This window comes from Rissa tridactyla, chromosome 7, assembly GCF_028500815.1.
Source record: "Rissa tridactyla isolate bRisTri1 chromosome 7, bRisTri1.patW.cur.20221130, whole genome shotgun sequence".
Classification (NCBI taxonomy): domain Eukaryota; kingdom Metazoa; phylum Chordata; class Aves; order Charadriiformes; family Laridae; genus Rissa; species Rissa tridactyla.
In genome coordinates this window covers 53,304,837-53,330,180 of record NC_071472.1, presented here as the reverse complement: position 1 = coordinate 53,330,180, position 25,344 = coordinate 53,304,837, and the positions used below count along the sequence as shown (strand labels likewise).

Here is a 25,344-nt window from a genome sequence, read left to right as displayed (position 1 = left end):
ACAGCCTCTTGGGATCTAAAGCAATTAAGTGAAGATAAATTTCTTTCATGGAGCAAGCTGTCAAAGGATGAAGCAATTTCATTCCCCATTTGAAGTGGAAGCTTTGGGTCATGCATGGTTTATTTGAAACAATGCCATCACCTAAAGCTGCTGATCTTATCTGTCTCCCTCTGTCTCTCCATTTCAAACTGCTGAAGATGTGCAGCGTGGCACTGCCTGAAGTGATGACATCTGGCACCCGGCCAGCCGCAGAAAACAAGCTGCTCCTCCCCGAGCCTGAGTGCAAGAGGCCAAGCATTCCTATTAAAAAGGGGGAAACCGAGGTGAAATCTGGGAAGAGCTGAAAAGTGGGAACCCTGCCCAAGGGAACAGGAGACCCATGAGCTACGGGAGGAGCGAGGTGCCTGCAGGAAGGAGCGGCACGGCCCAAGACGGGATGGGAACACGCAGCGCATCTCTGGTGGGTAACAGTCTACCGGGCTTCCTCTTCATCACCAGGCTGTCCCCACGCCATCTAAACCAGGCTTCGAGGATTTCATCACGACAAGGAACAGCCCATGCGCCGCAGTCTGTGTGAGGAGAGACATGGCAGGCCAGAAATTATACCCCGTTAACACACACACACACGCTAAGTCTCTCAGAAGTTCCATCAAATTCTCGCCTGTCCTCACGTCTCACCATGCCAAGATGTTTCATTTTAGACAAAAAAAAAAAAAAAAACCACATAAAACATAAATTAACTCATTTAAATAAACAATTCTCCAAAGTAGTGCTTTTTACCCGGAGAAGGGGAGGATGGCCAGAGATGCTGTGGAGCAAAGAGCGGCCACGATGAGGGCTCTGCCATCTCCACAGGTTAAGCACTAAAGATGCTCAGATCCTCCCAGGGGAGGAAGGTGTGCTCCAATTCCCACAGGATACAGGCATCGGCCAAACTTTAAGCAACCTAAAGGTGCCACCCTGCCCGTTGAACAACCCTCACCTATCTGTTGGGAACAAGAAGGCAGAGGACATCAAGAAGAACAAGTACGAATGGATCCTGAAGTCCTCCTGCCTATTCCTGACAGCAAACCAATCCCACTCGTGCCACAAGAGGCCAACACGCCCCCAGAGCACGGCGTGGGCAGGGAACGCGGAGAGCAGCGGCTGCTCACGTAGAACCATAGACTCATTTAGGTTGGAAAAGACCCTTAAGATCATCGAGTCCAACTGTAAACCTAACACTGCCAAGTCCACCACTAAACCATGTCCCTAAGAGCCACGTCTACACATTTCTGTCATCTCATCCGGATCACTCAGGCAACCTTCAGAAACGCTGCCCCTGGCGTTCGTTCGGTCTCTAAACCACCCAAGAGCTACCCAAAACTCGCACTGCCAGAATTATGCAGGTAATGGCCCAGAAATCAGGCTCCAACTGTCCTCCAGCGATGGCCAGTTACTGCATGGGAGACGGTTCCCTGTTGCAGAGGTCAGCAGCACACCATGACTCGCTGGGACCTTTGAAACTGCGAGCCCCTTGCTGTCCCCAGCCAGCATTTCCACCTCTTCGCCCGCTTTTCTGTTTAGCAGCTGCTCCGTCTACACACTTGCAAGGATATAATCATCCAGCGCATCCGTACAGGTATTCGCTCCCATTCCCACCTAGCCAGATCCATCCACACAACTCCCTTCCAGCTCTCCAGCCTACGAGGATTTATCTGTATAACCCCAGTATTTCCCATGTGATTAAGCCTCTGGTATGTCTAGCGGGTACTACGGACTTCCAAAACCTGAGGTGTCCATGCCAATACCGAAGATGTCTCCTTTCCCACGCCAGGGCAGTCACTAGCGAGCAACTCTCAAGCCACAGGGAAGTCGGTGAGGATGCTCGTGTCCAAAAGCAGGTTGACGCTGCAGTTGTGAGAACAGGCAAGCGCTGAGCAAATTCAGCTCCCATGGACCGGACTGATCAGAGCATTTCATCCAGCAGGTTTCTGCAAAGCTCAGGTCAATGTTGCTCAAATCTTTGTTCGCTAGGACAGAAGCCGAAGTAAAAAAAGATACTAGTACTAGAGGGAGCTAACAATACAAGCTGGCAATGGGTACCAGTTCAAGAAGCATCTGGATGACTTAAGAGCGTAATCAGGGTCTTCAAAAGCAACTTCAGCACCAGGAATGTCATATGTCACCAGCAGCTGGTAGGTTCCAAAAACGCACATCAGCAGACACGCTCTGGAAGCCCTGCTCCATGGCCACTTCTCCACGGGAAACATCACGCGTGGCCCGGACATCAGGTGACCGGACACAGAAGGACGAAGCAAACACCATCTTCTTCTGTCTACAGACGTAAATCTCTTTCCTCAATAAAAATGGATGCTATAAGAAACGTTACATCATTTATGCTTAAGGTAAATACAGAATTAAAATGTAAATCTGCTCTCTTGTTCACAAACCAAGCAGAGCAGGCAGGCAATAACTTCTCAGACCTCAGAAAACACCTTTGTCTTCATACTAAGAATTTATTTTTATACATGCATCTACCCGTCCCAAGTACAGCAAAGTTTGGGGAAAGTTGGCTTTTTTTTAAATAAAGAAAATAACTAGTAATATACACTATTATCGTCTCCCTCTAAAATATATAAACGTCTACACAAATATTTGCTACATGGTAGAGAAAATGCTTCATGTGAAATGCTGGTATGCAAAAGGTTATGGCAAATGTTGTTAATTTAAATAAATGATGGGGTTTACCATATATTTAAGTAAATGCATGCAAATATTTTATGGGGAAAAGTTTGATTAAATTATCTGGATTAAATATCCAGCATTTTTAGTGTCCCACATAGACAGACCAGTGGCAGTAACGCTGCTCACACACGGCTTACGTTTAAGAAGAATTTTTAACGCTTCCCAGTGAACCTTCATTTAATCCCTCCTCGTTTTCCTAAGGGACGCGGGTGGCCTGGGGCTGAGGCATGGGCCTGAAATCCTGGGTATCAGGGGTTTGTTCTCATCCTGAAGTTAAGGCTTCCTGTGGGACCTGGGTCAGTCCCTCAGCCTTGCGTACCTCTGTTGCCAATCTCTAACGAGGAAATTGCTTTTCCTTCTGCCATAACGTGTTGTGGAGATACGTTCATTAATGCCTGGGAAGCGCTTTGACTTCAATGACGGCCAGAAAAGAAAACAATACATAAGACCATGGTGGTGTCTTCTCTTTCTGGTTTGGGAGGTGACAGCATGAGGACACCGAGGGCTACACGTCCAGCTGGCCACAGGAGCTGGGCTCTCTGTCCTCGCCCAGATTCAGCCTAGCGCCGGCAGATGGATTCGGCATCCACAAAAACAACACGAGGTCCGGCTGGGAGCAGAAACGTGGGGAGCAGACTCCAAGCTCAATGACAGAGGTCACCTTCCGTCTCCCGTAGAGACAGAGTAGATCCCCATCTGTTATTTGGGCTGACCACTCCCTGCATTCCACCCAGTCCACTTCTCTGGCAAGCTTCCCAGGATGTGGATCTTTCTTATTCAGGATAACAATGAGGAATTATTAATTGGGTCTTTTTTCGGGTTTCCTGAGGTCCTTCCAATAGCCGCTTTGGTGGATACCACAGCCGCCGTCGTCTTCAGCAGGGATGTTTTAAGCATTTCGCTTGGTCAAAGACAAAACACAAGTAGTGCCATGAACCAGGGTCACCCCCGAAGCTATGGCAGGGTCAGAGATGCAGAGTGAGACCCAGGACTGAGTTTAGTACCGGAGCGCAGAGTCCGAGCGGTGGATCCAGCAGGAAAAGCACGAGGCAAAGAGGCAACCCTGAGTCCCAGGGCCCTCCTGCACGATCAGAAGCGCCACATTAAGTCTTGAGCACCACAAAGATTGCCCGAGGTGAGGCCGCGCTTCATGCCCAGGGACCGGCTCAGCCAGCCAGAGCAGCCTTTCCATTTCCTCAAGGTTTCTCTGGGTAGCAATAAGAGATGGCTCATTGGGAGAGGATCCAGCATTAATGGTGTTTTAATGAGGCCTTTCAATATACTTACAGACTAATCAGCAAATTCCACGAGGTCTGGACTCTAATATGTCATTCCGAGTACACTAGGCACGGTGAATACCTCTTTTATAGCCAGAGCCACGCGCTCTCGGGGCCCGATGTCCCGCCAGTGGCAGGTTTTGTGCCGTTAGGGTGCTGGTGTGGCAGAAGCGATGCCACTACCTGCTGAAACGCCCCAAGGGAAACGACGGGTGCGTGCAGCATACGCCGAGGAGGTGCTGCACAGGAGACTTCATGGTTCGACTCCCCTTTCCGAGGTCACTCCACTGATGCCGACTCCGGGAACACGCGGTCAGCGAGTTTTGTTGAATAGGACATTTCCCGTTTCCCAAGAGTCTGTGCCGAACCTCTGGAAGCAGCTTTTAGGACAAAAGGACTGAACACAAAGAAGTTTTCCGTCTCATTACATAAACCTGGCCTGACGACGACAGAAGCGAAGATGTTCGATCACGAGCGTCATCTGATCTGCATGAAAAGACCCAACGCCGCCTGAAACCAGGCATGGGACAGGGCTGATTTATCCTGTCGGTCTCTGCCTCGAGCGGATGATCACATCGCACTTCCAGAAAACACTTAAAAAGAGCCTTTTGCTGACACCAGAGCCAAACTGTGCAGCGCTGGCTGAGGAACCGCACACGTGCTGGTACATGTGCACGGCTCACACCCAGGCTGCCTGATTCACTTGGAGCCGATGCAGTGGCCAAAGCGCCCTGTCCAAGACCTGGAGGAGAGGCGAGAGGTGGATCCAAGGCTGGGGGAAGGAAGGGGAGGAAGGGATGGAAACGTCACGAGCCGCTTGAGCAAATTCCCCACGGCTTCCCCATGCACCGGGGTGTCGCTCACCCCCTCCAGGTGCCAGGAAAGAGGCATCTCAGGGGTAGGAAAGGTTGTTTCCACCAACTGCTGGTTCTTCCCTTCCCGCTTCCCCCTACAAGAGATGGGGCTGCCTGGAAGGCAGCACCTCGTACTTCCCTGCAAGCCCTGTCCAGACCACAAAGCCACTCTCACGCTCGCTAACAGGCGTGTTAAGAGAACATGTGTAACTGGATCTTAACACGTTGGCAGGTGGTTCCTCACCTCGTAGTGAGGCTGCAGTTCTCACACATCAGCTCGCAGCTTCGGGACGGAGGTAAAGCAGCAGGACCCCAGCTCTGCAGAGGGGTGCTGGCTGCAGGGACCGCTCGATCCGCTCCTCCTGGCCATCCTGCCTGCCCGGCCAGGGTTACGGGATCTGTTAACACTCGGCTGTGGCAAAGAAGCCGCAGAGCTTTGAATTCCCGCTGCCTTCAGCGCTGTTTCCGCAGCTCGATGCCACGGCTGTGTTGTCACCAGGCAGGCAGTTGTCCTCAGCCCGAGCACTCCGCAGGGCTGGGACGAGAGGACACAAAAAGCCTGTATGCCCCAGAGACTGCAGTGCACAGGATACGGACTGGATTAAAATCTGGTCAACAGAGGTCTTAAAATGTCAGCATAAACAGGAGGGCAGTCCTGGCGGGGCCGCAGGGAAGCTTGCTTGGGCTTATGCTGTTTAACAATAGGTTCAGTGACCTGGACAAAGAAAACCTTTGCTGATAAAGTCCGCAGATTAGACACCCTCTCCTACCCTCCCGAGCTTTGAAGCGAGCAATTCACCAACAGCCAAAAACCTCAAAATTGCTGTCACCTACTCCCGAGCAAACAACACGCTGTTTAATACAGCTACCTGCGAAGTTACGCCTCCAGGAGCGAAGGCTGCAGGACGCTGGAAGGGTCCGGTGGGAATGGAGGAGAACAGCAGGGCACAGCGGTCGCCTCCTTACAAGCTGGTGAAGCTCACGGAGCAACACACCGAGCCTGGACACCTCAGAAGCGCCGTGAGAAGAGCTCAGGGGATCCAAACCATGCCCAGGGGGACCGTCACACGTCTCTCGCTCCATCTATTCGGCTTATCGAAAGAGGATGGGGACGGGGGGACTTGGGACATATTTATATCCGGGGGTCAGAGCAGCAACGGAGGGCTCCCCAACCGACAGCAAAATTCAATTAGTGCAAGTTGAAAGGAAATAAGTTTCGACCGGAAATAACGCACGTTTGAAATTGGCTCCTGCAACAACTGGCTAAAGATCCCGACGGGTTCTCAGCCTTTCGAAATCAAGGCTGAGTGCTTTCTACAAGACCTACTCTTGTTCCCTTGAAAATTCCTGTGGTTTCCCGAGGGAGAAGAGACCAGAGGAGATGGCCACAGCTCCCCCAGCTTCCCAGCACACCCGGGGCTCTCCCGGGCTGGGTTCCCCGCTTCCAGGACTGACGCGCCCCACCGTGGGCTCCTCTTTGAAGAGGGGGTTTCTGACCTGTACGTTCTTCCCAGAAGCTCCCTGCTGTTCAAAGCACCTTGCTGACAGACAGGCAGGTGTGCCTGGGACACCAGCCGCCTCCCCAAACCCGGCGCCGGGGGGGGGACACACAGCGGCCCCCGCAAACAGAGCCCTAGGCAAGGCACGGGGGAGTACTCCAAGCCCAGCTGTGACATTTCCTTTCACCTATACCTGTACAGCTGTTTCCTACAGGGCTGCAGCCTCCAGTGAGATGTGTGAGGCTTCTGTAGGTGCTTGGGAACAAGACGGAACAGAAACGCTTCACACCTGGCCCCCAAAATTACAGCACGCTGGAAGGTGGCCAACATAAACTGGCAGAGTACCAGTTGCAATGGACATCAATTAAGAAGCCTGTCATCCTCAGACTGCAGGGTTTTCTTTTTGCGATCTGCATCGCTCCTTAAGCCTTCAGCAGCACCAGCGCTGGAGTTTTCCAGATGGGATCATTTCCCTCAGATTCCACTCGCTAGATTTATTACAGCTTTTTTTTTTTTCTTTTTCAACTCCCCCCCCCCCCCCCAGCTTTTAAGAGCCTGAACTATTATTCCACATTGCGGATTTCTCCAGAGCTGTATTCAGTGTCCTCGTGCAGCGCTAGTGCTTGTTTGCCATGAGTTCCCTTTACCTTCAGCTGGAGAAACGCACTTTTAAGAATACGCTCAAAACTCTCTTAGCTTAAAGAGTGGTTAAAACCAGAGACCAAGCGATAAACTAACAGAAGACCTCCCTGGAAGACGCCCTGCCCAGCCCTAGGAGATGCAGCAGCACTCACCAGGACAGCACTTACACCCATTTCTGTGAAGTCATGTTTAAACCAGCACAACAGACACCAGCGTACCCTCCTCTGCCACCCAGACCTGGGGACACGGACTCGGCTTGACACTTCCCACTGCGCCGATGACCCCCGGCAAAGGCATAGAGAGGCTCCCGGGGTGTCCACACAGTCCCTGGCACTTGCGGTTCAAGGGAACGCCAAGGATGGACGAGGAGTTCACAGCAGGTGGTATTCCGCGCGCTACCTTCATGGTGGCATAAAATCCAGCCTCTGCTCCATCACCCAGTGACATCACCTTCCAGCATGGCCCATAATTTAGACTAATTGCCTTTTACTATCCAAAGGCACCACATGAAAGGGAAGGTCGAGGCTGGGATGGAGTTCAGATACTGGTCAGAAAATGTAAACATTTCTAACTCCGTCGCCTCGGGGCTGCCAGCTCCTGCCAAGTCCTCGCTCCAAGCAGGGCTGCCTGTGGCAGGGATCTTTCCCTGGTTGTTTGGAAACCGAGGCAGGCAGGAATGGAAGGAGTTTTTCAAGGATGATGACTCCTTGGACTCTCCTACTTGGGGCTCCGATCTCTGCTCACAGTTTCCCTTTTCCTCTCTGGACCAAACTCCAAGCTGGAAGCTCTTGCTCTCATGGGCTGAGCGCATTTGCCTGCCAGCTGGAGGGAGATGCTCAAAGGCTATGGAATGGGAATATGGAAAGGATGCTGAGAAAACAGTTACATTTGCGCACTGGGGTTTTCTCTCTGCTTACAAAGAGTTTGTGCTCTCACAGTCCTGGTTTTGCTACCCAAACCTTGCAAGAAGTTCCTCCCAAAATCACTGTAGTGTGGCCACTCTAACGTGGATTTCATCCTTGGCATCCCAGGAGTCATTAGGTCTTGGAAAGGACAAAACGCCCGGTGTTTAGAGGCATGACAGAGCCCAGTCACTCTCACAGCTATTCCTCCTGGGCTTTTAAACCTGAAGCTGCCTTTCCAAGAAGCATCAGGCATGCCTACAAGCTGCCAAGAGATATCTGCAAGTCTTAAGAAGACTGAAATACTGTAAATAAGTGAAGTGAATAACAAGACAGGACTAATTTTAGCCCAAGCCTACTACGAAAGGCTCCTAAACAGCTAATTCAAAGGCTACTAGCTCTGCAAACCTAGAGCACGTTGGGGCATCTAGAGAGAGGGTTAAATTTAGACTGTCCTGGACAGTACGGAGGAAAGAGATTTGCGTTTTCTAAGGAGAACAAAGCTTGGATTTTAGGCTATCTGCACTGCCAGGCGGGTAGGGCAAACAGCAGGAAGCAAGTACTTGCGAAACAAGAACGGCACCAAGTGGGGGAAGCCAAGTGGCCAACCTGGAGCTTGGAGGAGCCAGCCAGCACCCAGTTTGTAGGTCTGGGGCAGTAAAATACTGCTCGTTATTTTTCAGAGCTTCGCATTTTAGGGCTTTCATTTGCCTGGTGAGGTGAGGCAGGGTTGAGACTAGCCGAGTGGTGAGTATCTGAGACAGTCCACTCCACACATGAGCACGCACATGAGGGGAAAAAAAAGTGCCTTTCTGTTTCAGAGGAGGGAACCACAGTGACTAGCCCTATAAGCATATGTATTAATCATGCACCGTCTGGTTTTAATCCACACACTGCTGATCCTGCGTCTCACTGTATTGTTATCAGGGGAAGGAGTATTTCTCCTCAATCTTATTCACCAGCCAAAAGTCTGAAAATGCAAAAAACACATTTGCGAAGTGCCTTCCCAAGGACCCTGGGCCCCGGACCTGGTGAGCTGGGGCTGCTGCCTTTTTATTGGCGTTTAAAAACCTTTTATTAACGTGTGTCAGGGCTGGGGGAGGAGAGAGAGGCTCAGGTTTCAGGACCCCCCATGCAGAGAGGTTTATTGTGGGAAGGGACATTAACACTTTCTCCTCCACATCGCCCTGGCCAGGTCATGTGGCAGGGCGCACGACGCGGGCACAGGCTTGGGCGACGCACACCTCGAGCCCACGCAGAGCTTGCAGGGATACGGGCAATCATGTGCCTGCGGAGAGGAGAAGGACCTCCCTGCTGTGCTCCATGCTGGGCGATCTGCAGCCCTCCCACCAGCTCCACGGGGCAGAGCAGGATGCTCCTGAGACAAGAGGGTTCAGCGAGAGCTTAGGAAACCAGGACATCTCCCAGGTTCCCAGCTCAGATGCACCATCACTAGGACTTGCTTTAACCTCAACACAACCCAAGTGTTTTCCATTACAAGGCCCCCACAGCAGTGCCTCACGCTGTCTGATGCATCCCCATTTGTTACCTTCCTTCTTTCCGCACCTTAACTCTGCCACGCTGCTGTTCCCAGCTCTCGCCTCGGGTACAACGCTGGGCGAGCGAGGTCCTGGCAGCGTCTCCTTGGGCTGCAAACGCTGCAGACACAGTCTGACAGGCTCAGGCACCAGGCTGCATAGTTTGCTGTTGACTGGTACGTTCGATGGTGTTCCATCACACAAGCTGCAATGGATATCTGCCCAACATACGCCCAGGAAAACATCACCAAGTTATGCTCACCCCACAGCCAGCTTTTGTTGGTTACAGCTTCAATGACAGTGCAAGAGATGATGGGAAGCTCTAAGTGTCACACTGGCTCCAGCAGGAATCTGAACGCGCAGCTTCATGGCAACAAACGGAGTCAGAACATTTTCACTCAAAATAAGAGCCAGGCCAAATGCTCAAAAACTTGCTGAGAAACTCTGGCTGAATACTGCGCTCCATCTGCTAAATGGGACGCGGAGAACAAAAAGGAGTGGGAAGAGCAGTGTTTGTCCTATATGGCTTACAAAACAACCATCCTCTTGGTGGAGCCAATAACCCAACACCATTTTAAGCCCAACAGTCCCCAGTCTTGCCTTTCAACAGATTCTTCTCCTCCGAAATTTCACAGACTTGTTAAAAAATGATGGTGTAAAAGCACAGGGTAAGGACTGGGAGCATCAGCAAGCAAGGCGAGATACCATCCTCGCAGTAAAAAGCCAACCGCCTCTTCCTAGCCATGCAAGTGATGGGAAAGGTACCAGTGAGCTTCCCAGAGCCACTTTGGCATACCAGGACCCTCCTCCCAGCCCACAAGACATTCACAGGGTGCCATATATAGAGCGGTACATTTTCTTTGCCTCTCCGGCAAAGAGCCATCAGGAACTTGGGCTGAAAACTGGGCCAAGACTGAGAAGACGAGAGAAACTGGGTGCAGAAAAATAACTCCCGCTAAAGAGCAATGAAAAATCAGTACTAGAACGAGCTCTTGCTGCACACAAAAACCATTTCTCACCTGCTCGCAGCTCAGTCGATTGGCAACCAAAAGGAGCAGGCAATTGGGAAAGTTCCTGCAGCGCGGCTGGATGTGGTACGTGCCCGGTAGAGCTCCATCGCTCAGGGATACAGACGCCCTTGTGCCACCATGCTCAGCATGGACACGGCTCCCTTCCACTGCAAACAGCCCAGAGATGCATCTGCTGAGGAGTCAGGCTCATCTGGGCTCTGCACGCTAAAAGGAGGGCAGGGAACAGATGGTGGACAGGGGACCGCACACAAGGATCCCCCGGTGAAGTTGGATTGGGGGCTTCTTTGCAGGGAAGCGCCTTTTTGTATCTTGCTCACAGTCCTCCCTATGGGCTCACACCTCCCCGGCTTGGGCTGTATTGCCTTCTACAACACCCCACCACTGGAGAGTCAAATAATTCACTTCGTTAATACTGCAGGAGAAGATTTGTGGAACGAGGTAGTCATTTGACTGTTAACGATGCAGCTGCCACTTCTAGTCCCTTTCTACAGCTTCACCGAATCACAGAAAATGGGGTAGAAGCATTCAAAGAGGTCACTCTGCCTCCTTTTCCAAGGCGGTTCACCTCCACCCAAGTTGTACCCGAGAGCGCCACTCAGCCCGCTTTTAAAAATCTCCAAGGCTGAAGAGATTCTGCAGAATCGCTAAGGAGGCTGCTTTCAAGTGCTTAACTCCGCAACGGTATGAAGCCTCTCCTAAAGTCTAGTCTTAATCTCTTTTGCTGCCATTTATGCCCATTCCTTCCTGTGCTTTTCAGCATGGAGCTGGAGGACAGCTTGTTCTCCTCCTCTCTGCAACAGCTTACTGCATTTTCCCCGAATTTCCTCTAGACTAAAAAGCCCCAGCTCTTCCAGTCCTTTCTTGGAAGGCAGGCTTTTGAGGTCTCTGCTCTGTCTCGCTGGTCTCCCCTTAACCCTCTCGGGTGAACTCCGCAAAGTGAATACACACACCCTGCTGTTTCACCAGTCTGACGGTCAACGGAAACACTGGTCAGTACTGGATCGAGAAGAGACCTCGCAGAACCTGTTGCTTCTGCTCAGCGCGTCCAGGGTAGCGCTGGTACCGGTGGGTTCCTCCGTCTGCCTCCGTGTGATGTGTTTGGCGCGTAAGGCAGAGACCAGAAGACACAACACAACACAACTGGGGCTCAGACCTGCACAACCGCCAGCAAACACCCCAGCCTGCCCGGTGGGATCACGGTTCCAAAGTCAGCTACTTTCAAACCAACCAAGACCCACGGAGGTGGCAAAAAAACCCCCCAAACCCAAGAAAGAAAAAGGGGACGGCCAGCCTGGCTCCTTCTCTCTGGGATCTGCGTTGCCTTCTGAGCAGAGCTGGGCCGGTACCACCGTCCCCGATCATCCTGGATGCTTGGGTGGCTGCTGCTGCACTGTGAAGGGCACCAACCCCCACCAGTGGTGTTGCGCAATTTTTTCATAAAGCAGCAGGACCAAAGGGAGCCAGGAGAGCGAGAAAACTCAGCTCGGAAGCTCAGGCGTAGCTACAGGAGAAAGACACATCTCTTCTTTTTACGCACGTGAGCGCAAGTGCCTGGCAGGGCAGGTAGATGGCACTCCGAATAAAGCGGTGTGTGGTTAGAAGAGGCAGAGTTCAGGGAATACCGACCCCCTCCCACAAGTTATGGGGCACCAGCCGCCTCACCCGCCTGCTGGGGGCTCTGCTTTGCGGCTGCTGGGGAAAGAGTCCCTGCGCAGAGCGTGGGGCACGGGCACCGTCCCCAGCACACACTGGGCAAACAGGCGGCCTTAGGGCAGCAATGGCAACCACGTGCTTGTTGGTTTAGCCCCTTCAAACACAGCCTTGAAAATCTGTTTTTCCACAGTGACATCCTGGACTAAGGTGCTTGCCCAGACTGGGAGAGCCTTCAGTTTTACTGGGAGCCCGTGCTCCTCTGCCACAGGCAGTGCTGCTAGCGCGGCCCGGGCAGAGAGAGAAGTGAAACAGAAGTTCACACCTCTTGGTCCCTCTGTGACAAAGGTCCTAAATTTCTCACCGTCATTTCAGGAAAACGTCAAGAAGAAGTGGCACACGGGAAGGCACGTTGCCACCGTCACACGCAGGCTCTCCACAGAAACCAGGCCCTGCAGCTCCACTTCTCCTCCCGTAGCACCGACCGCTCGGGGAGGCCACGCCGCGGCTTCCCAGATGAGCAGCGTTTCTGGTGCTGCGATTCTGCCTCCGAGCAGGAAACTGCCGAGAGCCACTCTTATCCTGCCGTGCCTCCCAGGGCGTGCAAAACAAATGCCATTGTGCCTCTTCCATCCCCCATCAGGTTCAGACACGTTATCCAAGTGCAGCCCCCCAGGTCCCTTCTGGCCAGGTGGTGGCAGAGAGCAGACCCAAAACCCCACATCAACAAGGGAACTGATTTCATTATTCTAAAAACAAACAGCCAAAGGAAAGTTCAGGCTAGAATGGGCTCCTAGAGCAAAGAAAGGAAAATAGAGAGCGGGCAGTGGGGAATGCTTCATATTCCTAAAAGCCTTTTGTACGTTAACACATGGTGTCTGCTTCTCTCTAGTCACCTATTTATCACTCTCCTCTTTAGAGAAGGAAAAAAGTCCTGGCTGCCTTCCTAAGGCAGAGTTTTGTGGCCGGGGGGAGGGGGAGGGTGCTTTAAGCATGATGCAAACCATTTGGAGTGCACGGAGAGCACTGCCAACACAAGCTGCACTATTTAAACAAGTGAGGAAATGATCGTATATACAACATGCCAGCGAGCACACACACACCAGAGGAAGTCGAGAGGGGTTTTCATGACACAGAGCTGGATGTCAGCGGCTGAAAGGTCGATATTTTCCCTTAACACCCTTCTCAATGACTTAATCGTGTTCCGTTTGCACAGAAAACTTCCCAAGAATAAAAGTCTGGAGGAATCGAGGGGGGATGTTTGGCCTACTGCTGACCTTGTCCGAGGTCCTCTCCACGTAGCAGGGCTCCTGGGGGGCGACCAGCAGGGGAACGAAGCCCGAGAGCAGCCGATCCTCTTCCAGGCTAAGCAGGGCAAGGTCGTCATCTGGGTCCTTGTACAAGGGCACCTCCGACTGATTCACTGTGGTCAGTATGTTACAGAAGTCAGCCAGCGTCGCCCACACATCTACTGAGACCCTGGGAGAACGAGGAGAGACGTGAGCAATTCGGGGCTGGAATGCGTTGGGAGTTGCCTGCAATGCTGCAGCGAATACCAGAGAGGTGAGGCGAGGCGAGGCACGCCACCACCGCCGCTGCTAACCTACCCCATCGGGAGGGCTCCAGGCGCAGCTGCGCTGGCACCGAACCCAGCAGGGCTTGTAACCCTCGCCCGCGAGCGCTGACACCGGCCACCCGGTCCCCCTGCACGGGGAGGGCTCTCAGGATCTCGCCCGTCCCGCTGCTCTGCCCACCTCTGCCCGCTCCCGAGCTGGCACACGTGCGGGAAGCAGCTTCCCCGTGCAGTGCCGGCAGGAACCCAGCTCGTTCCAGATGGGAGAAACGCTGCTTATTACTCAATTTCAAAGCCTGCCAGGATGACGGACCCATCCCCTGCGCTGCTCTCGGGGCAAAAGAGGCACTTGGGGGGCTCCAGCCAAGCCCGGGGCACCCTCTCCTTCGCCTGGCTCTTATCTGCTGCAGTCACGCTCTAAAGCACAGAGATTTTTTTTTTATTTAAACCCCACCTACTTGGAGGGGGGGGGCGTTAAGCTGCTTTTTGCTTCTGGCCACGGTTTCCACACTTGCGAGTGACCTGCAAAGCTGCCTTTGCAGTGTCTCACCTTCTTGGAACAGCAGCGATGTGTGGGGAGCCGGGTGCGAACACAAGGCCACCGGCAGCCCTGGACCGCTCTCTGCGCATCCCCATCACACATCCCCATCACTGAGCACACCCTGGGGAGGGCCCTGCACCCCAGAGAGGGTCAGTATTGGGGAAGCAGGCAACGAGCACGGAGGCACTGCAGCCAACCGGGCTGCCTCGTACCGCGTTTCTTCCTCCTGTTTCTAAAAGCACTCAGATAGGGGTTTTTAAGTGCAGAAACTGGGACGAAAGTAGGGGAAACTGGGGCTGATCCGCTTCTGGTGGCAGCAAGGAGGGCTGTTCCTCCAGCCCACACCTCTGGGGCACCGAAAAGCGCAGGGAAGCCAGCATCGCCAGGGGTGCAGCAGTGACCAGCGCGGCCCGAGGCTGGCGGGAGGCCCCCTGCTCTTTGAACTGCTCCAGGTGGACAGAGTCTGCACTCGGTTATTTACGGGAATCAATGTACCAGGAAAGCACACTGAAATGAAACATCTTGTTTTCAAGAGCGTCCTGGGAGCCAGGCAGAATGAGGAACCATTAATCAAAGCCCGGCACGTAATCAGCACACATGTAACGCAGAGTCGCCCACGTCCCTAAGCCAGCCCCAGCCCGCACGCTGGAGGAGAAGAGGTCCTTCAAAGCCCTCTGTGCACAGACACCAGGAGCTGGGTTCATTCACAAAGCTCCATCGCTTGGCTCAGCCAGGTCTGGCTGTCAGAAATGTTTAAATATGGAAAAAAATAAACAGTTGCAACACGTTTTTCGGAGGGATCTGTCCGAGGCCCTTTGTGATGTAATGGGAAACGCTGCGTTTGTGCTACCAGCTGGAAAATAAACAGAGCTGCGAGGGTTAAAAGGAACTGAACTTTCCACGACCCCTATCTGCAAAAGAAGAAAATAATAAGAGGAATGATCCACTGCCCCACAGCCCTGATAGTTTATCCTCCGGCCCGGGCTGCAGAGACAAGCACCGGATGTGATAGGGCTGCTCTGGGCCACCTCCAAGGCGAGCTCTGCCCATGGGAGATGCACAGGGCTTGGGAGGCTCAGCCCTCCCCCAGTGCCCTGCTGGCAACTGGGCTGGGCTGCCTGAGCCCGGTCACATAGCACTGGTGGGGCCCCGCCAGCGCGGGCTGCGGGGAGGGCTTGGCTGGGATGCAGGAGGTGCAGAGGTGCAGGCATCGGCGGGAGCAGAGGGACGGGGAGAGAGGCTTGCAACCGCCGGGGAACGAGAGCACTGGGGCGTCGGGGACAGTCGCCGATGCAGAGGATGTTCCCAAGGGGTGGGACAGCCAGGTGCATGGGACCAGAGTGGAGGAGAAGGGAAAGAAACACGTTGCAGAGAGCTCGCCGGCGCTCCCCAAGAAACAGAGCTGCAGGCAGGGGATGGAGATGACCAGGGAGGGTGGGAGGAAGGCAGAGGGCAGCGGTAGGATGCTGGGCAGGACTGGGATCCACGGGGTGGTAGTAGCGGGGTGAAGGAGCAGTCCAGATGAAGTACAGGGAGCCATCTCCCTCCACAGGGCTTTGCACCCAAAGTCAGAAAAACGCCACGTGAACAGTCCCCGAGCCGACGCTGCAAACGCCCTTGTGGCCACCCAGCCCGGCGGTCCCCAGCCCTCTCCCCCTGCCCGCAGCCCCTCCAGCAGCGCTGCCCCTCGCCACCCCCGGAGCGCTCCCTGTCACTTTATCCCCTTCATCCCCAGCTCCCTACAGCTTCGCGGTGCCTTGCCACATCTGTCATTTGCACTGGACATGTTCGGTTTCCACCCTGGACTTCCTTCAGTCAAACCACAGGCTGTGCCGGCTCCCTGGGTAGCAACATCTCGCTGCACCGCAACCCTGAGCAGCTCCGCGGCAGCACCCTCTCACACGCAGCACCTCGCAGAGCCTTCAAAAAAGCCAACAAAGAAGGTGGTGTTGGCATTTCTGCTCTGGTTTTCTCCTGCAACACAGAGGTAGCACAACAGGGAGCGGGTCTGACAATTTTCTGCCGTCCCCTCGGGTGCAGCTCCTCCTCTGCAGTGCATCTCCCAGCACCGGCACCACCAAGAGCATTTACCAGCTGCCACGCACCGGCAAAGCCAGCCAGGGCTCACAGCTCATGCCGACACTGCACGGCCCCGTGGGTCTCCTGCTGGGACGTGCACTCGCCCTAGAAGATCGCACGACACTCAGGCACCCCGTCAGGCGCCTTCTCCCTGCTGCCCCTTCCCCAGGACAACACCGTGGCCACCTCCAGGGGTTTCTGGCTTATGTCACCCAACGGTGCTGCGGTGCCGGAGCCTCTCTGCAAAGCCAGGCCAGTTCCAGGTGCCTGGAAGCGCTGTGTCCGCACAGTGCCACGGCTTCGGCGTCCCTCTGCGGAGGGAGGCCCCGAATTACTGACAGCGAGCCCAGGCACGCAGCTCCCAGGTACACGGACGAGGCTCCCAGAGCTTTTAACCGAGGAAGCGAGAAGGGGGTTAGCGCGAGGTCTTTCCTCGGAACGGGGGTTCATTCACTTCCCCACAGACACATTTACATTTGCTTATTCCACCCGGACAGGAAAAAAACATAAGAGTTAATTTCTTTTTTATTGCCTCAGGATTCCAGGTTTAATGTAGCTGTCAGTGCGAGCGCAGCCCAGCTGCACGCCGACGGGACGCAGCCCGGCCAGGCGAGGGTGAGCGCGCCGCGCAAGTGCGCAGCCGAGCGCCCGGGCTTGGAGCCGGGTCTGCGTGGGGACGGCTCCTGGCGAAGACGGATGGATGCCCGTGACGGAGACAGCACCACCGTGAGGCAAAAGGCCCCCACCAAGGTGTGGGGAGAGCAGAGGGCGAGCCTGATGCTCGCCGAATCCCCACCGGCCACGACGCTCCGGTGCGAGCCACCATCTTCACCAGGGACATGGGCTGCCTGGTGATTAATATCAAACACAATGACCCCATGTTACAAGCCTGCGGGGGCCTGTGGAGGTGGCCATTTCCTGTGTAATACCAGCTTGTTTAAACACTAACATTCAAACTCCACAGCTGCAGAACAAACCCGGAAAGCGCGGCGCAGAAGAAGCCCTGCATTGTGTTCCCTGGCCGCCAAGAGCCGCGCTGCCGTGCAGATGGCAAACACCTCGGGCTCGCGCGCTCCCGGGGACGGGGGACAGGCACCCACCGGCTCCCGGTGCCCGCCTCGGCACCGCCGGACCCAGGGGAAGCCGAACTAAAAGCAGCTCCTCTGCAAGGAACGAAAGGGTTCGGTGGCAGGAGCTCTTCCCAAAAGGTGTTCAGCAGCCTTGCCCTGGACTCGGAGGCAGCTGCCCAGAGCAGGGACAAGGTGGTCACAGCCCCTCTGCCCCGTGGCACCGACGATTTCCCCTACTCTGCCCTGCACGTGGCGGTCCCTTTGGCCAGCCAGGCATCCGTAAACTCATTCCGCTCCCGGGAACCTGCCTTAGGAGTTAGAGGGATGCTCTCCTCCCCGGGAGAGGGGCCGTCTCCTCCCAGCCAGCTCTGCTTTGCCACAGCCCCCTTCTCCACGGAGCCTTTTGGCTTCTGCTCCACTCGACTTTACCTTCATTCTCAGCCAGGTTTACACTACCGAGACACCTCCGAATCCTCGCTTTGATGTCTCGATAGGGAAACTCTGGTGGCCAGCATTACTGACTAAGGCTGTGATCTGCAAAAGGGATTTTCCATTTAGTCTCCGGCAAACTCCAGTAAGGTCTTGGCACCCCCGTCCAAGCCTCTGTCCATCTCTCCCAGTGGGAGCTGCCATCTCAGTGACACTTCTCCGCAAGAGCGATGTGATGAGAGCGATCTGGCAGATCTCTCTGGGAAGGTAAGCTCTCGAATGTGCTCAGAGCTTTTGGATTTAATTTAATACTTGGTTTAAATTAACCATTTTTAAATGCTTGCAGACAGTCTCCACAAACGAAGAGGCCCTCCGCTCCAGCGTGGAAGGAGCGCAGATTCGCCAGGGTCAGCCCTGCGGCAGTTTGTCTGTCTCGCCAGTGGCTTCCCCATCAATTCTTGCGCTTCGTTTAGCAACGGAGTCATTGTGGCGACAAAGCAGAGCAAGGAGAAGCTTTGCTCTCCTGTGCCCAGCCCTCTGCACCCATCTCAGCCATGTGTCCCAAAAGGAGACGGATTCACTTGAACGACAACAGCCTCCTTGGAGATCTACCTTTCGCCCCAGCTGCTGCCAATATCTCCGCATTAGGAGATCCACCCCGCTCCCCTCGCCCCGAAACTCCCTGCCACCCCCCAATCTCTGCAAATTACTCCTGGGGGCAGCTGGTCTGAGAGACGCTGCTCCAACCCAGTTGCACGGCGACGCAACTGCTTTAAGCGACCGCCTCTTCAGAGCTCAACGCAACGTTTGCCGTGAAACACGCAGATATAAATTAATTCTGAGATACAGAAGTGACTGTTGCTTGCAGCTAGAAGACCTGGGAACACCTGGTCCAGAAACACAATCCCTGAGCCACAGGACACTGCTGCTCCGAAGCACAGATACCCACGGTCAGGTTTAGCTCCTATCCTGGAAACACCTGAGAAAAGAGCCACAGAAAACTCGCCGAGCCCCTCTCCCAAATTGCTAGAGAGGAAGGATCTCAGACACACACAGCAGCCCCAAGAGAGGGATCTAGGCAGCGTGTCACCGCTCTATGGCCTGAAAACGTGTCCCAGCACATCCCCTGAGCCAGGGTGACCGTGCAGGTGTGGCTAAGAGCTGGATGAGCGCGCCAGACCACAGAGAGCGGTTTGGGGAAAAGGCGTAGCTTCTCGTTCGGGTTGAATTCTGAGCCCCCAGCCAAGGAGAGGCCGCCTGCCAAGGCGCCGGGGTTCATCCCCAAGCCCCCGTCAAGAAAAGGACCCCGAAGACAAGACGCAGGGTCTTCATCCCGCTCCGCAGAGCCCACCGGGTTTCGGCAGCGCTCACCCTCACACCTTCCCCTCCGCCTCCGTCCGAGGGGGGAAAAGCAGCGAGCCGAGGAATTTGGTGCGGGGTGGCGTGGTTTCTTTTTCTCTTTTTTTTTTTTTTTTTTTTCCCCCCCCAAATATCGTAAGGCCTCAAATCCAGCAGTGTGATAAATGCATCCGAGCTACAATTAGGAAGATATATAGCATCAGAACGCGAAGGTCTGGGCAGCGTGGTGAAACGCGGGCTCTCCAGAGCCCCGGCTATGTTTCCCATTATGTAACCCTGGTCATGGGCAGACAGCCAGGCTCCAAATGAAAAAGAGACTCTGGCTTGGCACCGTTTCTATTTTCCTATCCTCATTCGGGGTCAGCGCAGTGTCATACAGCTGCAGAGAAAGCTCCGGGGATTAAACCTGGGAAAGACTCCAAGACCAGGACCCGGGTTCAAGTACCAGCTGAAAGCAATAAACCAACTGCCACAGCTGGGCTGAGTTTTAGACGTTCTCAAAGTCGTGTCCCGTTCCCCCCCCCACCCCCCCCAAGCTCTCTTGCCCCGACGGAGAACGAGCCGTCGTGAACATGGGCGAACGCAGCGTGAACGGAGGCCTCGGGATGTATAGCCCCGGCAGCCCGGGCCTTAGGCTCTGGCGGAGTCTTGACAAGCTGCCCCGCTGGCCCCGAGCCCAGGCCGTCATTCTGGCAGCCGCGCTGGCCCCGGATGAGCTGCACTTTGATGCAAGCTCTGGGCCAGGCCTTTGCTCCTAGTGGGCTGCCAGGTAGGTACGGGGCCTGGTTTTTTCCAGAAGCTCTAGCACATTCATGGCATCCTTGCAGGGTGCTTCTGTGCTTTAAGGTTTTTGTTCCATTGTCCCTTTTCTGCGCCCACGCCATCAGGAGGGGGCAACGAAAGCGATGGCTGCGGAGTGCTGGGAGGCTCGTTTCAGCGTGTCCAACCAGCCTCTCCATTGGCGCCAGTGGGGACCTTGTGGCACGTCCCACCACTGTAAGGCACAGAGAATGCGCCTAACAGCACAGGACGCTTACTCAGTTCTGCAGCTTGGCATCTGCACTTGCTCCTCGCGTGCTCTCCCTGCTCCTGAGCTCACCCTGCCCATAAACCTTGGCTTACTCCAACACGCCTGCTGCTCTGACCCATGTTTTACTTCTAAACTTCTTTGAAGCTGCTCCTACCCAAACCCCCGGACTCGGTGACTCTACCTGGTTACCGAGCAGCCCCAGGCCACACAGCAGGCTTGTGTCAATAGAGAGCTGAAACACTAACCCAGCGCTCCCCTTTTCCTTTCCCACTTCTAGGGGAAACGTTGCGAGTCCTGGTCGCGCCCAAGAGCAGAGCTAGTTCCCTGCTACTCATCACTACCAGCACCTCCACGGAAGCTCAGCCACTGCTGTCCCAGAGTCCCGGACCACCAACACCCGCCACACAATGCTGGGTCAACACAAGAAGTCTGGGCTGAAAGAGCAGCCCATCTCCTCGCCGTGAAAAAGGCAGATTCCCCGGGTGAGCCAAAGTGCGAGGGTGGAGGAGCTGGGAGCCAACATGAGGAAGGCTGCCCATGCCCCAGAGTAAGGGCATGGATGGGGGTTCAGCCACCCTCCATGGAGAGGGCAAGGTGGGGAAGCAGACCTTTGCTACAAGATGAAGACCCTTGTTCCTCCACCCAGCAGACCAGGACCTTGCAGAGTAGAGCCCCCCAACCCATGCCCACTGCTCCCCAAAGCCACCATGCCACGGGGTGGGATGCCACCACCACCTTCTCCAGCCTCGATGGGCAAGCTGGAGCCCGCACCTGCTCCGGCAGCCCGGGGGGACGCGGCCCCGTGCCCCGCAGGAGCGGGAGGCAGCTCGTCCCGGGGAAGGCGCCGAGCGCTGGCTGCGTGAACCCAATCAGAAATTCCATCTCGAAGCTGCCCGTCGCCAAGGGCTCAGCAGCTCCCTGCGCAGGCAGCGCGAGGGGAAGGGGGGATTGGTGCAGGCGGGTTCACGTGACAGATCCCAGTTTGAGTTCCTGCCCAAAGATGGGCAGCAGTTCACATGAGCAGGCAGCGGTCCCACACCGAGCAGCCGACAAACAGAAAACAGACTCCATCTCCACAAAATGAGGCCCAGAACTTCCTGTGTGAGATTTCCATTTCCTCAGCCAAATGAAAAAGAACTGGAGTAAGAGGCAATAAACTAGGAGAGCAGGACTGGACCTGACGCACGGAGAGGGGACCCATTAATGGTTAAGCCACTTTGCTGGATTACTCTTAATGCGCCTTCCCATCACCCTGGGTTCTGGCTCCTTTGGATTAACAATAAGACGTGATTTCAGGCTCTGGATCCGGAGTACCGGAGGCAGATGGAAAATCCTGCGGGAAAGCAGCTACGGAGCATGCTCAGACACTGTTTCGCATACTCCATACTTGGCCCCTTCACTCGATTTTCGGTCCAAAAATATGCAAATTGCCTAGTCCGCATTATGGACTAATGGGCTGGAATCGGCCAGTTTAGAAAATTAACCCTTTTGTGTGTTGCAGGGGTAGAGAGAAGCTGTTTCTCAAGGAGAAAGGAGGCGACTTTTGGAGCTCCAGGACCAGGCAAGGCGCTCTGGGCCAGCCCAGCCTGACCAAGGTTGGCCTGATTCAGTCAAAAAAAAGGCAACAAAACGCTCGTGCTGGAAACGGACTTCCCTCTCGCAGCGAGGAAGGCCCTGCCTGTTCAGCTGGCTGGGCCAGCAGAGCGCGTAAAGGAGACGTATCCCAACAAAAGCAGACGCACATCCAAACCAGAAGGTAAAAATCCAGCTCACGGGACGTTTTCTAACACACAGAAGCAAAGAGCACCCGCCAGGCCCCCTCAGAGACACTGCACCCCCACCCACACATCAGTGAAGAAAGTCACCGTGTCACCAAGGGTGACGAGTCCCCACCAAACATCCCGTGTGCAACGAACCTCTCCTGGGTGCCACAGCCAGGAGCGAGCGCGAGCGAGGGGGAAAGGTGGCACAAGGAACTCAGGGAGGGAGCAGACACCAGAAGACAGACCAGAGGATGCACGTACTGTTTGGGGAGCTCGAGAGAGGTCGGAGGAGGATTCCAAGTGTCCGGGTGGCCAAGCATCCAGTCCGACCAGACCTTCACACTGGGGAGCAGCTCCTTCAGGTCCTGGGGCAAGGCAGAGACCTTGATGTCGTCCTCCTCGTCCTCCTGCTCCATGTCTCGTGGCTGAACTGCAAATACAAGAGGTGAGAGCTGAGGCAGTTCACTGCAGCCAGGAGCCAGGCTCAGGCAGGGAGAGGGACAGGGGATGCACAAGACGGATCCCAACATCCCAGCCTTGGATGCACAAGGGAACAGCCCCAACCCACAGCAAGCGCAAAGACTGATCTGTTCTCCCTACACGGACTGGCCTAGGGGACAAGCCGGGACCTCTGTGATCCCTTTTATTGATCCCAGGCATAGAGACAGGATTCCAAAGTCCTAGTTTTGGGAAGATTCCCAATAGCATTCAGAAAGCATGCTCTGAGTCCATCCCTTTCTTCCTGCACACATCAGGGGATTTCCTGCCAGGTGATCCAGCCATAACCTGAGCAGGGCTGGGGATGCCGGGGGAGAATCCAAGGGCCCCAGCAGAGGGAAGATGGGTGTACAAAACAGCAGGGAACAAGGGCCTGAACCCCACCGGGCTGCCTCGCGGGCAGCTGCGTGGATCCTGCCGGTAACCCCTTACCTTGCAAGCATTCCCTCAGCAGGCTGGTGCACCTCCTCACCAAGAGTGCGAACATGGAGAGCCCCAGGGCCGTGGCCTGTTCCTGGATGACAGAGCGGCAGTCTTCAGAGACGCACTCTAGGAGACAGAAAAAGGGTTCAGCGAGGAGCAGGTCGGATGCTCCTTCGTGCTTCGCCTTCGCAGCCTCCCGTTCTGCATCCCGCGTGGAGCAGGGATGTCTGCAGGGGTGGGCGATTCCCCAGCTCACACCTCTCCCGGCCTCAATTGCTTCACGTAGAGAGGGAAAAAGGTGATGAGTAGCCGCTCTGGAGCGGGAAGAAGCTGCAATGACACTGCCCACGTCATGTCCGACGCCACCTCGCCTGCTGAGCCAGCCCGGCCCGAGCCGGCACTCAGGACTCCCAGCACAGAAGCTGCTGCCTGGAGCTGATGCCTTCCCCTGAAGGAGGGGGATATGTTTAAGTGTTAAAAGGGTAATTAGCTGCATGTTTGATCTTTGTCCCTGCTGGAGTTTTAACCTCAGCAGCTGAGGAGGGGGCTCCTCCCATTAGTTCACCAGTCACACAACAGCTTGTCAAGAGAGCTTAATTGAAGCTGTTACTCAAGTAGATGCCACACGACCACAGCTCTTCCAAACAGAGCCGGCTCGGAGTGAGAGCAAATCCCCCCGGCACATCTACACCCAGCCAGAAACCACTTCTGAGGCTGCTGAGAGCAGCGGGGAGCTGGCTCGGGGGAACTGCCTGGAGCGGGGCGCGGGTTACGTTTAGGGAGGCCGAGAGCACCCTGGGGCACGCCAGGCTGCCCGCGCTCGCTCGGGCACCGCGCTGCCTGCTCACAGGAGATTTTTAAGCCTTACGGGCATCCTCTGCCCCCCGAATCCCCTCTGCCCCCAATTCGCATCCTCCCTAGAGACACGGAGCGGGAGAAGCTGGCCAGGAGCTTGGCTGGAGGGAGGCAGGGAAGCACTGGTGGGGGAAGCGGAGCTGCTGCCCAGCGGGATGGGATGCACCCACGTGGCTCGGGGTTCTCCTGACAGCCCATGCCCTTCACTCTGTGCAGGCTGCTCTGCTTTCCCATCGCCTGCTGCAGGACCAGGGCTTCCAGCCTTCACCCTGCAGACGGGCGGCCGCCGTGAGAAAAGCTGCCGCAAGCCAGGCAAAGGATTTGCACGGCGAAAGCAACTATGTAGGTAACGGCTCCAAACCGGTGCCCGTGCGAGCAAAACCCCAGCGCCGGGACGGGGAGGGAGAGGCCCCGCGGAGCCCCGGCTCCCAGGCACCTCCGCCGCAGGCACGAGCATCAGCTGCAGGCAGGCGAGGAGAAGGTGTTGGAAGCTGAACTCCCCTGATGTGGCAGACCAGGGATCTTGAGCAAAGGCCAAGAGGATTAAAGCAAGACATTGAGACCCCCCTTCCAGCCGGGGCTAGCAAAACGCCCGAGGCGCAGAGAACAAACGTTGGGTTTTTTAATTGCAAATTATTTCAGAGCAACGGGGTGGGAGGTTAAAAACAACCAAAAAAAGACTAAAACACACCTAGAAAATATAGGAAAAAATAGGAGGAAGATCTGTAGGCTTGATTTGGCCAGCTCTTACAGCGGCCCATGAGGTCAGCACCCGGTGAAGACACCATGGAAGGTAACCCAGGGTGGCACCACAGGCGCCTGGTAGCCAAATGAGGGTGCTCTGCTCCCATAGCCAGGGCTGAGCCGATGCCGCAGAGCAATGGTAGGAAGTGCCGTACTGCAGAGGCTGTCAGCTTTTGGAGGAAACATAAAACTAAAGATGTGACCACTCTGGGACAGTAAATCTCTTTCATGAAGCCTTTCCCACAATTAAGAGTGTTAGTCCCAGTGCTCTGGCCACAGTCCAGTTCAAGAAATTGCAGTCATCTTCCCCGCGCTCCCTCCTCCCGCGCTCAGGCGAGATGCTGGACTCTCTTCGCTTGTCCTAAACGGGTACACAACAAGACCGCGGCCACTGCGCTGCCGCACCCGAGTCTGGCAAGTCCCAGCTCTGGGCATTTCAGCAAGCACCCCCGTGCTTTGGGTGGGCAGCACCCCCGGGCTTTTGGGCACTGTGCTCAAGCCAGGCTCGCAGTCACCCCCAAACTGGGCTGGTATAAAAGCTAAATCCATCCCCCTCCAAAAAAGGCAAAGATTAAAAGGCTTTCGTGATGCTGAGGGTCAGGAGCACTGCACAGCCCCGATGTATTTCAGAGATCAGCTCCAAGCGCTGGCGCAGTGCTCTGAGGTGGGCACGGCCAGGCTTGATACCAGGGTCTCAGCCCTTCCCACTGCCACCGGCAGCTCTTCTTCCAGGCTACAAGTTCCCCATAAAACACCCAAAAGAGAGTAAAAACGTTCCTTGCACGTGAGCTGTCGCAGGAACAGCCATCTGTGACCCGCTCACTCAAACCCAGCACTACAGCCGCAGGCCCATCCATCAT

The 25,344-nt window shown here is 55.2% G+C and overlaps 1 protein-coding gene across 3 annotated transcripts in view; it reads right to left on the bottom strand.

Moving 5' to 3' along the window:
- SMG6 (SMG6 nonsense mediated mRNA decay factor) overlaps positions 1-25,344 on the bottom strand; it is a 119,739-nt gene that overhangs the window by 37,736 nt on the left and 56,659 nt on the right. For all 3 annotated transcript variants that reach the window (XM_054208535.1, XM_054208532.1, XM_054208533.1), the window contains exons 11-13: positions 22,895-23,011; positions 22,226-22,394; positions 13,398-13,599 (exon numbers count right to left, since the gene is read on the bottom strand). In XM_054208535.1, the coding sequence (XP_054064510.1) occupies positions 13,398-13,599; positions 22,226-22,394; positions 22,895-23,011 (488 nt within the window). The remainder of the gene's footprint in view (positions 1-13,397; positions 13,600-22,225; positions 22,395-22,894; positions 23,012-25,344) is intronic.